Here is a 15,978-nt window from a genome sequence, read left to right as displayed (position 1 = left end):
CACTCCCATCTGTTTTCTGCTCATATAAGACTGTTCATGATGTTTCTTCCTGGGGGTGAACTATTACTTAATGCACAACCATTTCTTTCTGAAGAAGTGGACTATAAGCATGAACAAGTCACACAGTCGTTCATTGAAGTAACTCAGTACTGATGCCAGGTGCCTTGATTTATGGAACCAAAAAGCTAAAAGAGCAAAATAAGCTCTATGTGTCAGGTTCTTATAAGCTTTCAGAAGGAAAAATAAATAAATAAATAAAGGACTATTTCTACTCAAGATTGCCTTAAAAATGTTGGTCTACAGTTAGATGCCTTGTCATGCTAGGACAATGCTGAAACATAATGAATAAAACTATTAAAGTTATAAACACAGTAAATATCCTTAAGAGGGAGCATAACTTGTAACAAAACCATATCTGGCTACTTGAAACATATTTAGCTTTTACTTAGTAGCAACAAATTGCTATAATCAGAGTACCAAACTTCATCTCTGGGGACAGGGGTGAAGGAAGTAGCTTTGATTAGTATATAAAAACTACTCTAACTGGCAAAAATGCAAAGAAAAACAATATGGCTAATGTGTATATGAAATCTCATGCTGACCCACTTTAAATTGCAAAATTTTACATAATATAAAAATAACATTTTCCCAATTACTTGATACTTTATTTACCCCCTTCTCAGTGGAAGAATAGATTACAATACAGCAAATGCCATACACTGAGCCCTAATGATTTAGAATTTAAAACTCTGAGGATGGGGTAATATTTATCTTCTAATCTTGTACAGAAAAAAAAAAAAAAAAAAAAGGCTTACCAAGCAAATTCACAGTGTAAAAACACAATGGAAGTATTTTACCTGCTTAAAATAATTCACCTTTTTTCATGTACCTTTATAAAAAGTTAAGTTGGCAACAAAAATAAGCTTGATCTGTTCACTATGAAAGTGGAGTGACTATATATGCTTGAAATTAATATTCTATAATAAAGTTCGTCACTGCTTTTCAATTAATTCACATTAATAAATTATTACTTCATTAAATTTTTAATTAACTGAAATGCTAAATTAATTAGTCTTTATCCTTAGCTTCCCCTAGTCACTTAAAACTCTGTTTCTTCATTGATCCTTAGGATTGAATCAACTTTAAAACATGCTAGGGAAAAGATCAGGGTAGCAAATCTTCCATGTAATATAATTATGGGGAAAAAACCCCATTTCAAAGTCAATTATCAAGGACTTGGATCATTTGCTATTTGTTTTCCAGGCCCGTAAAAATGGTATCATAATTCTAATGCTGGAAGATATAATCATTTAAGCGGTTTCGATGCAGCTGAAGTTAAAAAAAGAAATGTAATACTCATTTATCTGACAAGTTGTCCCAAAACTGCAGATCAGGTACAATAAATCCAATCCATTAGTGTTGGTTTGCTACTTAAGGGAAAGAAATCTAACTTATAGAAAAGCCCCACCTATCCTCCACATTTAGAAACCTGCCTAAAGACTGTTTTTAATGCCCACTATATAAACACCATTGAATATTCTAAGTTAGAAAATAGTGTTAATGGTTTATTGGTAAAAATCCAAACTCTAGACTTTATAGAATTAGTAGTTTTGGTTGGTATATTAACATCCCACCTTAATCTTTGCTAATATTACAAAGGAGGAAAAGCTAGAAATATCTATAAAAATAAAATACCTTAAAATCAACATCTAAGCAAAATATAAAAGTTTCACACAAATTGCCAATAAATATAAACATCACAATAGAAAAATTAATATTAAAAAAATAAACTCATAATTGCTATTAAGACATTATAAAAATGAAAAAGTTTAATGTGCATTTATATTTGCAGACAGACATAGTACACTCCAAACAAACAATATAATTTTACTATCATTATTACATAACGCAGCATACAAGGTTACTGAGGTGTGCTGTTTTTTTATTTTATTTTATTTTTTTAGTCTACTCTTTTTTTGAAGAATGCTCGCCAAATTCACAAGCAAGAACTGGTTAGGGATCACTTGCTGCTATTTACTGTTTCCTCGTCCGGGGAAAAACTGCTTTCTGGTAGAAAACTAAATTTCTAATAAGTATGAATGGTCCTGCTATTATCCTTACTTTTGCTCAATTTTGCATGTTCTATATCTAATGAGCTGATCATACTCTTTCAGATGCGCTGTCATCATTTTTCATAGTTTCCCCATGCTAGAAAAAAAGAATAATTTAAAATATTTCTTGCTAAGAAAGAAACTTCCCTAAATAGAGACATAATCATTCTCTTAAGTTGATTTCCATGATGACTTGGCTCTCCCTTTATAAGCAGTCTTTTTTAACAAAAATTATTTAATTTATAAAAGGGTCAGTCTATGCTGGGAGACAAAAAAAAACAGGTAGCCTCCTATGACATATAATTCTTTTCCCTCTGAGTACTTGCTCCTTTACCCATACTCTTGTTAAAAAGTTAAAGCAAATTTGCTGTTCTATGTGCCTTTTAGATTACCTTCAACACAGCTGAGAACTGAAAGCATTAAAATTTTTGTATTCAAACTTACAAAATATATTTGGTGAGCATTCACCTAGTTACTTTACTGAATAAAACCTTTACTTCACCCCCTTGGACCAGATTCAGGACAACAAATAACATTATTTATATGTAACTGTCATACTCTTGGAGTTCTAGAATAACTTTATTTTTTAAAGTTTTAGCCTCATGCTATTTGAAAAATAAAAATCTATAGCACCATCTTCTGAAAAGGCACTTTCTAAGAACCTCCTTGCTTTAAAAAAATGATTAAAAAAATTAATTCTGCATCCACCCCAAGAATATCTGCTTTACTGAGACCCTAGATACATTTGATTTTGGTTATCTCAGACATTGATTCCAAAAAGAAACGAGGCCAATGTCTGGATGTATGATTGGACAGTCTTCATTTTGCAACACTACTTGTTACCTGATGCTTCAACAGATTCCTCATTGATAAATCGCAAGCATTCATATTAAATTTATTATCTACCTTTAATCTTAATTAGAACTTTGAACTTCCACACTGTAAGAGCAAGATTCTTGAGGCTTAATCAACAATGTAAAAACCTAGAGCACTATCTTTGATGGGTAAAGAAATAAAATTCAATTAGTAGTATAAGCCTTGACCACTGTATCTTAAAATAAACTATTGTGACTGACATGGAAAATTATAAGCTGAAATGTACCATTTTTAAAAGTAGGAAAAAGTAAAAATATTTTCCTTTTGTGACTATATATATATGGAGGGAGAGAAGGAGAGGGAGAGAGTGAGAAAGAGAGAGAAGGGAAAACAAGGGAAGGGAAGGAAAAACAGCAGGGAAGAGAAGAAAAGGAGGAGGAGAAGGGAGAGATTTTATTTCTTCTGGGAGTCAGCTCAGGTTTCATTAATCACTCTATCATTTTTAATATGCTGCTGATCAAGAATGTGCTTAGTATAAACAGGAACTTTTTTAAAAACAAGATTTTTTGGAGAAAATTCTCACTTTCACATTTCTATAGTACTGATTTTACCCATTTTCCTTTGCTTATTTTTTGACTCCTACAGAATCACAAAAGTGCTTCATATGATCGAATGGGACAGAAACAAGAAAACAAAGACTGACTCGAGTCAGTTACACCGCCAGCCTCGATATAAAGTCTCCCAACTATCATGATTGTAGCTTTAAATCATCCATGAATTCTCAAAAAGAATGAAAAGGATTGAAACTTCATAGGGATAAAAAAGCCAAAAAAAAGATGTCAAGCCAATGAAGCCTGACCGATAACTCATAAAAGATCATTTGTTTAAAGGCAAAAGTCTTTTATAAAACAAGAAACATACTGAATGAGGAACAGAGGAAAGTAAAGAGAGACATAAAAGGTAATTTAAGTAGCAAGTTACTGTTTGGGGCAACCTATCTTTAAAAGTATTCAACAGAACATCTAAGATGATGAGTTAAGCAAATACTTAAGTCAGGTTTTACGATATTGAATAAAAATTATGCTGAACTGTCAGCTGAGCTTGTTGGCAAAAGATTACTATTGAATTTGAAAGAGTAAGACTACAAAATATCCTAGCTAAAACCAAGTGGCTGGCTTCATCGATTTCATAAAAACCACCAGCCCTGGTAAATTCCTGTTAACCTCTGAAAACACCCACCAAATTCCTCAAACAATTCCTGCCCTATAATCTATCTAATTACTTCCGATGTATATTACTGGCACTCTGAGTGTTCACCTTTTACTTAAAACACAGAGATCCTCTGAAAGCCATTTCTACTGAATGGCAACCCAGCTTTTATTTCTCTAGATACACCTCAAGTCTGTCATCACTAAGTCTGTCACAAGGTCTATCACACTAATACCCATTTTAATATAAATATGTAAGTAAACGTTAGGCAGTGGTGGGCCATCAGAGAACCTTGTTTGGAAAACTAGTATAGTAAGTTAGAAGGCCAGGAGTCCCTATGCTAGACAGCAGAGATGAATCTTTACCATGTGCCTTCCAAAACACCCAATACATTCCTACTAGAATCCTTCTAGACTCTCTTCTAGGAAGAGAAATAAATTAACAGGTTACAAACAGAAAGATTTCCATAGAAGAATATTTTTTTTTTCTGAGAAACTTGTTAAAAGATAAAATATATATATTTTTAAATTTTATTTATTGATTTTTGGGGTGTGTGTGTGGGAGGGAGAGAGGGAGAGAGGGAGAGAGAGAGAGAGAGAGAGCGAGAGCGAGAGAGACAGAGACAGAGACAGAGAGAGAGGGAGGGGGAGAGAGAGAGAGAGAGAGAGAGAGAGAGATTGGCTGTTCCACTCATTCATGCATTCGCTGGTTGATTCCTGAACATGCACCCACTAGGGATTGAAGTTGCAACCCTGGTGCATCCAACCAACTGAGTTACCTGGCCAGGGCAAGAGGTAAAATATTAAGAAATAAAGGGCATCTTTACTTCTGTGAAAATATACCAAAACCAGTTCTGAGGAGGCTGAGGTACCCCTTTTCAAAACTGCTAAAAGTAAAAACCCATATTTATAAAACAAATAAAGAGTATCCCCATATTAAATTGAAACTAAATGGAAGCACCCTTTGTTACCTTGATATTTCATGTTCTTAATATCATTTAGGGAAAAAAGAGGGGGTTCTAACACTAGCCTTGAATCCTGCTGATCTCCTTATTGTTTGGTGTAGTAACTGTCAGACTCTACTTAAATAAATATAGCAGCTATAGTATTATAAATGTATGGTCCTCAATGCCAGTAACTTGAGACTATAATATAATAACATATATCAGCACTTTACACAGACTCATTTGCTATCCAGGATATACACTGAACTCCCAACTCTTCTTTGCATGAAAATTATGCAAATACAGTAAAATACATCCAATCTGTTAGTGTTGATACTTTCAACACTAATTTCTCTCTTGAAATCAATTTTACCAGTTGCTGAGACTGACATTTTAAAGTCACTCTTATATTGTACATCACAGAAAACAGCAGACCAAAATTTAGCATTCATTATATAGTTAGTGAGCAAGGGCAGGAACAGAAAGGTCACTGTTGAGTTTCATGGCCATTACATTCAGAACAACCTTTTTTAAAAAATAAAAAAGATCATGAATTCTACACCAGAAGTGCAATAATAAAACAAAATTCAAGAAGTATTTGCCTCTTAAGTCTTTTATCTTAAAACTCTAAGTACAGCGTTTCTTGTAAGTGTGACATACTAATTTGTTAGTAAGCAAAATAGAAGTATACTATACATACTCTTTCAAGTTAACCAACCTTAAACTAATAATGTTAAAACTGTAAGAAACCCTAAAAAAGAACTCACTTCAAAGGTAAAGCTTTATATTTTAAAAATATTTTTTTTCTTTTGTAAAAGTCCTTCCAAATAGATTTAAATTATGGGCTTCACTCTAGTGCATGTGAAACGAAGCAACAGAAAGAAAATTAGGGAAAACAGTAAACAGGGAAAGGGTATCTACAGTTCTTCCCTGGGCCCTAAAGTTTCCCACATGGATCTGTGTAACTCCCACTGATAGAGGAAGATGTTGTACTCATACTGAGCAGCACACAGCAAACAGGTTTTTACCATCTAGAATACACAATTTTCTTCTCTCGCCCATGTTCCTGACTACTATATTCAGTGAAATTTCAGTGTAAAAAAATACATGCTTTACAGGATTTTTTTGGAGGAGAAAGGGGTAGGGTTGGAAGAAAAAAAATGTATATACTGTACTATACAAATATTACCTCATGTAAAGAGCTTTGAAACAGTATTGTAAATTGCATTTCAGACACTTCAATATAATAAACATACAAAATACAGTACTTTCTTAGTTTTCTGACAGAGGGACAAAAGATTTCATAACTGTTGGAGGACATGGGCTCAGATTTTAGGCTCAAAATACAGTAAACTGGCAGTAAGAGTGGATTACAGGTAAGAGAGAAACTACAGAGTTAATCCATTCGTTTTCATGAACAGATGAAATTTTGAAAGGTTAACAACAATGCCCACTGGAAACAATCTTAATAGCTATACTCTGAACCAGTGCAAAAGAATATTAAAATGCAATTTTCATGAGTTACAAAGTGCAAAGCTCCCCTGAATTCAATGTTACTGGTGAACTTGGTTTGACAGCTTTATAGTATTCTTTAATATATTAAAGTGAAATCAATAAAACACGATTTTGCAAAACTTTTCCCCACATTTCAGTGATTTAACTCATTTAAAATAATCAAAGTCTTAACTTCCTTTGTCACCATAACACTAATTTTAAAAGGAAAGTTACACTGGTGACAAATCAGCAAAAATATTTTTAAAAATATCACGTTTTCCTGATTCATTTTAGTAAATGAAAATGGGCACCTAACCAGTATGATTCTTCAATAAACATGATTTATTTTCAAAGAATTTAAATAACTTCTAAATTTTACTCTATTCATGGTCATTTCTTAAGTCAAAGTTCAACTTTATTTTTAATATTCAAGGTCAGACATGCTTTAGGCTTGAAAATTAAAAAAACTTTCCTTCTGAAATTAAGGCTGTATCACTTTGCTCTTTTAAAATCATGGAAGTGCCCGTTTCCAACACCATCTGTGGTAGAGATATCAAACAGACACAGCTTTCCTTTAAAACTGCTTATTGCACGGAAAGAGCAAAAACAGGTCATCAGTTCTTAAAATAAACATGATTATATTTCTATAAAAGATGTTGTCAATACAGTTCTATAATCATTAAATCACTATTCTAATAAATATAAAAGAAAAGGAAGCTATACTTCAAAATACATACATATATGTTTATATACACACACACATATATAAAAATATATATATGAAAATCACATTAAGGTATGAGAGAGCAAGTAAACTAGCAAAAACAAACAAACAAAAAAACCTCAACTCCTTCTTTCTCTCTTCTCTCTCTCCAATTTCAGAGGTCTCAACCCTACAGAGTTCTAATCATTTAAAATAGTTACCCTTTAAAAAATCCTTTAAGGGATTTCCATGTATATCCCATATAAACAGTAAGCTTTAGAATAAATATCAATTTTAGAGAGAAAGAGCTGTAACTTCTGACAAGGTTTTATATTTACAGAAGCTCTAACAAACTCACTAAAGGAAAAATGAATAGGTTGCTACGGCTTACATTGCACAAATGGCAAATGTAAATTCAGAGGAGGGGGCAGACACAAGACTCTCACGAAAACATACATACACACACACAAACACACACACACACAAAATATTTTTGCTTTTTAAGAAAGCAATATCAAGAGTTGAGGACTCAGTATTGTGTATCAGACAAGAGACAGGAGTGGGTGTGCAAAATAAAAATAAGTCTACTTTGCCATGCTTCATATTCAAATGAATCAGATACATGAACATTTGAAAGTCACCGGTAGCATTAAGGAAAAATAAATGTAAGTGATGAGGCAGGGGAGGTAGAGTGAGAAATAAAAGTGGTGGTGAGAGGATAATAAAAGGAAAGAAATTTCCCAATGGAATGAACTGTAAAATATATACAAAGAACATATATATCTATTATCAATGTAGCTCTAGATATATATGAATATGAAGTATACATGTATGTACTTAAAAGTATACAGATACTTTTTACAAGAATACACAAATGCACATTAATTTTTTTGCACACATAATTATGAACAATCAGTGATTATTCGTGTAGGTGTGTTTTCTTTAAATCATCATTTACCTTTTCTTTACTTTTTTTGCAAAGATAGTTGTGCTGCCAAGCAACTTGAGGTAAAGGCATTAGAAGGGTTAGACTACAAGAAAGTGAAAACAAAACAATGGCGATACTTCCTGCAGGAGACCGCACAAAAAAGCAGTTGGCTGGTTTCATATTGCATAATGGTGCTGTGTTCCTTGATGAAGTAAACAATCTTCCTTGTATCAACATAAAAATCAGACCCTGGTCCCCACAGTGTTGGTTTCTGTATGGCTGGAGGCATCCCCACTCAACAGACTCCACTGGAAACATACGTTGTATGTCAATTCATCTTTCAGTTCTTCCTCTCAGAGAATATTCTCGGATTTTTTAAGCAAAGTACATTGTGCGTAAGGTATCTTGGTGAATCTGTACAGCCTTGGCAAGAGCTTGTGGATCTCGCCCATTGCTCTGTCCTGAAACGTGACTTCCTTCAGCACTGTAAGAGAATTGGCAATGAACACACAAACAAACTATTCTGATGTAGTAATTCTGAAAAATATTATTTGCTGTAGAAAATTTCAAAATTATTTTAAAAAACAGAGGCAGGTATAATGATCTACATGTCTAACACCCAGCTTCAATAATTAACTCAAGGCCAACTTTACTTCTCTCACCTGAAGCAAATTCAAGATATCCTATAATTCTGTTGGTATATATCACTTATATTATCAATAATTTCTCCCTTGAGTTAATTTGGCAGAGCAAGTAAATTACTATGTCATTCTATTACTAATAAGCCTAGATTGCATGTTTTAATGGGAACCCCAATTTCAAGCAGTCAGTTCTGTCATTGTTTTTCACATGGATTGCTGACTCCTCTAATAGGTCATGCAACTTTAATTCTAAATGGCAGTTCTTTATGGTAAACAGAAAGGCACATACTTACATGGAAACAAAGAAATTCCCCAAGAAAGTCCTAACATGCAGGCCACACGTGAATTCAGGTAAAAATCTGTTTTGCTATACTTTTATATTACCTGTCATGTTCCTTGTCTACGAGATGATATCTGGCTCTGAACGCCACCAGGTGAGCATAGTATGCTGGTGCAGGTATAGAAACAGAACGTGTACAGCGCACATAAGTGTGGCAGAGCTGGTAAGTTAGGAGCTGAAGTTCATCTGCAGTAAAGCAGTTATCATCCCATAAAACATGATAGTGTGAAGGACGGCTGGTACCCTATAGAAAAGGCAATGACATATTCTGCTGATTTCTAAACTTCAAAATAAATATGCAGTACAGACTAAGTTATATAAAAAGGCAGTTTTTTTACATTAGCAAAACATTCTAATTTAATAATTGCTTAAAAAAATTAGTTTGATTCTGGGTATACATCCAAAAAAAGTGAAAGCAGGGACTTGAACAGATATTTGCACACCTATGTTCAAAGCAGCATTACTCACAATAGCCAATAAGTGGAAGTAACCCAAGTATCCATTGATTAATGAATGGATAAACAATATGCGGTATATACATACAATGGAATATTACTCAGGAAGAAAAGTGTGATAAATACTACAAGATGGATGAACCTTGATGACATTATGGTAAATGAAATAAACCAGTTACAGAAAGACAAATATATGATTCATTGATATAAGGTACCTGGAGTAGTCAAATTCATAGAGATAGAAAAGTGGAATGGTGGGGCTGGGGAAGGAGGGTTTGGGGAGTTAGTGTTTAATGGGGACAGAGTGTTGGGGAGGATGAAAACATTCTTAAGCTAGATGACGATATGGCTGCATAACAATGTGAATGTACTTAATGTACATTTAAAAACGGTTAAAATAATAAGTTGCATGTTATGTATATTTTACCATAATAAAAACACCAACATTTACTTGAGCTCCTATGTATTAGTTACTATGTTAGATAATAGGGACTCAAAGAAAAACAAAGTCAAAGATTTCCTGTATGTTTGTTTTTTATTTAAACAAAATTTATAGAGGACTAGAGGAGACAGAACATCTACAATTACAAAACAACTAATAAGCGGCTATAATAGTGCTGGCACTTAGTCCTGTAAGAGAATACCAAGGGAAGTAATTGCGGAAGTAAGCCTTGGTTCTTCACCAAGTGGGGAATGAGTGAGGTTTGGCTTTTTGGGGAAGGTTAGGGTGAGGAGACACTAGAGAAGGAACCACCTTAACAAAAGCATGGGGCATAACGTTTCATGGCGTATTTGGGGGATGGCTAATAGACCTGTGTGAACAAAGTATGGTACATGAGGGGAAAAAGATGACACTGAAAAGAAAATTTGGAATCAGACTGAATGAATGGCATGTTTAGGAATTTGGATTTTCACCTGTAGATGGCAGAAAAAGCACTGCAGTTTGTTTTTTTTTTAACAGGAGAATTATTAGTTAGGTGTGGTGAGATTGGGGTTTTATAAAATTAACGTCAGTAATAACATGGAGGATGGATCAGAAATAGGAAGAGACTGAAAGCAAAGGCAGCAGTTAGGAGGCTGTTGCATTAATTCTGGTGTGAGATAATGAAAGTATGAACTAAGGAAATGGCAGTGGTAAAGGAGTAAAGGAGAAATATTACTTTAACAAATATTTATTTGTGAAACACTGTAAGATTTTGGGGATAAAATTCAAATTACTGTCAAATCTACCTCCCCAACTTATGTTTATAATGCCTATATAGTATATTGTCCATTCACACACATTCAATATTTATTAAACACTCACTATACGCCATATCCTGTATCAGGTGAGAGCCACACAGAATTAATAAGAGACACATTCCAGAGATGAGACAGATAATATATAAATAAAACTATCAGAAATTAGGGTATAAAGAGAACTAAAGTTTTTCCGGCCAAGATGGAGACCTAGACTGACACGCTCTGTCTCCCTCCACAACTAAGAAGGAATACAACTACCGCAAAACCAGAAATAACCAGAAGTTCCAGACAATAAAGCTACATGGAATTCCAACGTATGAAGTTATAAACAAGTGCTGCTTGTCCGGACGGGTAGGAGGGGCGAAGCCGGGGCGGAGAGGTCAAGCTGTGCTGGCAGCGGTGACCAATGATGGGACTGTGGTAAGCCCAGACACCTGTATTTAAGGGGAGGCAAGAAGCACCTGGGGAGCACCCCTACCTGCAGACCAAACCCGTCAGCTCATGATTCCAATGCCGGGGAAGGCAGACCCCCATTGCTTCGGACTGTGAGGCCCAGAGGGCGTGGGGATAGAGTGGGAGGCTCCCGGTCTCTCAGGGGAGAGTAAATGGCAGGAATCCATCTTGGACCCCCACCCCCACACAAAGCACCACAGAGCGGTGAGAAGGGTGGCCTGGTAGTGATGAGTGCATGGGGCTCTGCTCCCTATAGCGTATGTGTGACAGCCCCGCCCAGGAAGCAAAAAACTGCCAGGATGGCAGGGATAATGATAGAGATTCCAATCACACAGCTGACCAGAAAGCAAATACATGAATTAACAGATGAACAGATAGATAACCTTTCTGAGGCTCAGTTCAGAGCTATAGTTATAAGACAGCTTACAGAAATAACAGCCAGACTTAAGACAGGGAAGGAATGAAGACTAGTCCTGCTGAAATGAATGAAAACACATATGAAACAAGTGGCGAGGGAAGGAAAACCAACAAAGTGGAACATAGGGAAGGAACAAACAGTCAACCAGTGCAGAAAGAGGAAACAAAAAGGTGAGGAAAATGAGGAAAAGCTCAGAAACCTCTGGGACAACTACGAGTGAGTGAACATCCGAATTACAGGGTTGCCAGAAGGTGAAGAAAAAGAACTAGAAATTGAAAAATTATGTGAAAAAATAATGAAGCAGAACTTCCCTAACTTGGGGAAGGAAATAGACTTATAGGTCCAGGAAGCACAGACAGTTCCAAATAAACTGGACTCAGGGAGACCACACCAAGACACATTATAATCAAAATGTCAAAAATTAAGGATAAAGAGAGAATCTTAAAAGCAGCAAGAAAGAAGAGAATTGTGTACAAAGGGGTCCCAATTAGACCATCAGCTGATTTCTCAAAGGAGACTCTGCAGGCAAGAAGGGACTGGCAAGAAATATTCAAAGTAATGAAAATAAAAAACCTACAACCAAGATTACTCTATCCAGCGAAGCTGTCATTCAGAATAGAAGGGCAGAGAAAGTGCGTCCAGGACAAAGTAAAACTGAAGGAGTTCATCAGATCCAAACCACTGTTATATGAAATGTTAAAGGGACTTGTATAGAAGAAGGAGGATCAAAACTATGAACATTAAAATGAAAACTGTATCACAACAACCAACAGCAGAAGCTAGGGAATCAAAATAAAGGCAAACTAAGTAAGCAAGGAGAACGGAAAGAGAATTATAGGTATAGGGAACATATTGCGGGGAGGTCAGCGGGGAGGGGGAAGGAAGGAGAGGGAGGGAGATGATGCAGGAATTAAGAAGCACAGCAGGAGGGAGTGGAGTAGACAGGAAGATGTTGAGAAGAACTATATGCACAACCAATGGGCATGGACTAAGGGAGGGGAGCAATAGGAGGGAGGGGGGGTCACTGGGTGGAGGGGAGCTGAGGGAAAAGAAATTGGGACAACTGTAACAGCATAATCAATAAAACATATTTAAACAAAAAAAAAAAAAAAAAAGAGAGAGAGAGAGAACTAAAGTTTTTGGGAAATAATCCTGTCTTGTGCATTTGCACTATCAGTGGTATCCAGAAACTCCAAAGTAAAAATAATCTTGTTTAACCAGCATTTTCAAAATTTCTTCCTCTTTTCTTTTTTTTAACTACTTTATTTATTTATAGAGAAGGAGAAAGAGAGGGAGAGAAACACCGATGTGTGGTTGCCTCTTGTGCAACCCCAACTGGGGACCTGGTCCACAACTCAAGAATGTGCCCTGACTGGGAATCGAACCAGCGACCTTCGGTTCACAGGTAGTCACTCAATCCACTGAGCCACACCAGCCAGGGCTTCAAAATTGATTTGAACAGAGAATCTTTTCCTCTGTGGTATTTATTAAAAAGTCACAGCAGTAGTGTTCCTTGGGATACATGGAGGGAAACATTAAGCTTAAATATGTACTTCAGTAATACATATTTTATCTCTAGAAGGTCCTTTTAACTTTATTTTTAACTACCCTCCATGAAAATGTACATTGATTGGAAAGAGGATCGGATATAAGAATGCAGATAAATGAGTGGGACAATAACTTTAAAGCTGTAAGAGTAAAACTGGGGTTAGTGTATGTGAAACATACAGTATAGTACAGCTTCCTGAAATTTCTATTTTAACCAATGGCAGTTTTGGGCTCCATTCTCCCAGACATCCTAGGAATACAGTACAGATTCATTCTCTGCTGCTGGGAAGTTTAAGAAGCACTGAATTAAAGAGAAATAAGCCCCTCTCAAAGGAAGAAAGGGGAAGAAATTTATTTATTGAAAGTTTCATCTAATTTCACGCGGAAACAATTTGGAGTGCAGAGAAGGGAATTTCTTTCTCCTTTTTCTGAAATTATTAATGGAAGTTTTTGAATTAAAACATTTTACCCCCAGTGTTGGCTTACCTGTATTCCAGCATGGCTACAGAGGTAAAAATCAAACTCGTATGGGTGTGTAATGTCTGTATCAACTGTTGTTCCTGCTGGGATATTGCCACTTCTTCCAACCTGGATTGGTTTGGTTAAACAAGACAAATGTAAAAAATGTGTCTGAAAGCACTTTTAAAAATGTATAAGTATATAGGCTGATCCCACAATTCACTACTTTCAGCATGAAATATTATTTAAGAAGGCAGGAAGAACAGACCTTATTCTAATCCTGGTTACTATTCTTAAATGTTGCTGAAAGTGAGAGATGATGAACCACAAAGAGTTATTGGTTTCTACTATATGCTTAGCTGGTAGTTGGTCCCAGTATGGGTAGAAGACTTCAAAAATTTTTATTTCAACTTACTTTAAGTGCTCTAATTTATGGTATTTGTGCATAGCAGGTACTTTTGAATATGTAATTTATGAAAATTAGTATTTTCCTTGCAGAACATTATATTTTTAGAGAAAGAATGTTGACAAAACATCAACAATAGTCACCATTTGTTAACCATTTTTATTTGTCAGGTACCTTACATACATTATTTCTAATCTTGATAGTCTTGCAAGTTAGGTATTACTACCATCTGTTTGGGGAAACAAAGGGTAGGGAATATAAAATAAATTGCCCACTAGCATACAATAAAGGGCAGAGCTGGGAATCAAACTTTGTAATGACTGCAAAGGCCCTGTTCCTTTTATTTTATACTAGCAGTTTCAATATCTTGTAGAAAACAGACACCATGATTTTCTCTGAGTAGATATGTGAATGAAATGGTTCAAAATAATGAAAGGCTCCTAATAAAACACTTTAAAAATACATATGAAGTCTGTCTGGAAAAGTCCAGCCATTGTTAATATAATGAGAACGGTTTGTGCAACATCGATGTAACCTGGAAGCCAAGGAGACTGGACTGGAATGTGTGTGCGTGAACAATGATGACTTCACTGTACTAGTCAGTGGGGGCAGTAGATGCTGCTGAGTTAGCATGTGGCCATCACATTCAAAATGACTGAGTGAGTAGAGCAACAAATTTGCATCAAATTTTGTGTTAAGCTTGAACATTCCTCTGTCGAAACTATTAGGATTCAGAAGGCCACAGCTATGGGTAACTGGTGATTGGCAGCTTCATCACAAAAATGCACCTGCTCATGCATCTCATCTCATGTCTAGTGCAGTTTTTTTGGCAAAACATCATATCACCCAGGTGAACCAGCCCCTCTACAGCCCAGATTTGGCACCTTGTGACTTCTGGCTTTTCCCAAAACTAAAATCACCTTTGAAAGGGAAGAGATTTCAGACCATCAATGAGATTCAGGAAAATCTGACAGGGCAGCTGATGGTGACTGGGAGAACTGTGTGAAGTTCCAAGGTGCCTACTTTGAAGGGGACTGAGGCGTCACTGTCCTATGTACAGTGTTTCTTGTGTGTTCTTCAATAAGTGTCTGTATTTTTCATAGCACATGGCTGGATACTTTCTGGACAGACCTCAGATACCTTCATCCCTTTCCTAATTATAAAAATACACATTCACATTATGAAATAAAGAAAATAATTCTGTGAATTTTAAAGAAAGCATTGTTTAAAAGTTAGTTTGCAAGAATTTCCACTACTCACTCTAGAAAAGTCCCTAGCTTTTAAAAAAACTAATTTTTATAAGATATTTAAAAAAGAGAATGTACCTTTTTTCTTTTAACATTTAGGAAATTATGAATAGAAAGAAAAAATTTAAAACTGAGTTTCTTCACAACAACAAAAAAGCATGAATAAGATTTTGAACACTTGGAATGTTATTAGAAATTCCAGAAAGTTAAAAAATTTAAATATCAACCTATTTTGATGCTTCTATACTCATAATCTGCTTTGTTGAAATCTGCTACTATATAGTAGAAACTCTGCTGTTGGCACAGAGCCTTTATTTAAGTGCTCTATGAACTATGTTAGATAGCTTGGCTTACGGTAGTATTACAATAGATGTAAGATTACCCTTTCTGTCCTATCAGCACAAAATAATCGAGTGTGATGTCTCTTCTGAACTACAATGTAGGTTATTCCAGGTTGATAGTCTTTTTCCAAACTGATGCAGGCTTCTCGAATTGCTAGTAGTTCATAATATAATACCTAGAGAAGATGAAATGGAAAGATTTGACATAGTCAGCTGTTCCTTAC

The 15,978-nt window shown here is 35.3% G+C and overlaps 1 protein-coding gene across 1 annotated transcript in view; it reads right to left on the bottom strand.

Moving 5' to 3' along the window:
- Nucleotides 1-6,948: 6,948 nt before the first annotated feature.
- The window catches only part of AGO3 (argonaute RISC catalytic component 3), a 101,385-nt gene continuing 92,355 nt past the window's right edge, over nucleotides 6,949-15,978 (bottom strand). Inside the window, exons 16-20 of the mRNA XM_090269103.1 lie at nucleotides 15,796-15,930; nucleotides 13,788-13,889; nucleotides 9,230-9,429; nucleotides 8,235-8,688; nucleotides 6,949-7,112 (exon numbers count right to left, since the gene is read on the bottom strand). Of these exons, the coding sequence (XP_090125229.1) occupies nucleotides 8,580-8,688; nucleotides 9,230-9,429; nucleotides 13,788-13,889; nucleotides 15,796-15,930 (546 nt within the window). The 3' untranslated portion in view covers nucleotides 6,949-7,112; nucleotides 8,235-8,579. The remainder of the gene's footprint in view (nucleotides 7,113-8,234; nucleotides 8,689-9,229; nucleotides 9,430-13,787; nucleotides 13,890-15,795; nucleotides 15,931-15,978) is intronic.

The sequence above is a fragment of the Furipterus horrens genome, unplaced genomic scaffold, assembly GCF_987537825.1.
Source record: "Furipterus horrens unplaced genomic scaffold, mFurHor1.1.pri manual_scaffold_3, whole genome shotgun sequence".
NCBI classification, from domain to species: domain Eukaryota; kingdom Metazoa; phylum Chordata; class Mammalia; order Chiroptera; family Furipteridae; genus Furipterus; species Furipterus horrens.
The sequence above is the reverse complement of the archived record's forward strand: the minus strand, read 5'-3'. Positions and strand labels throughout refer to the sequence as shown.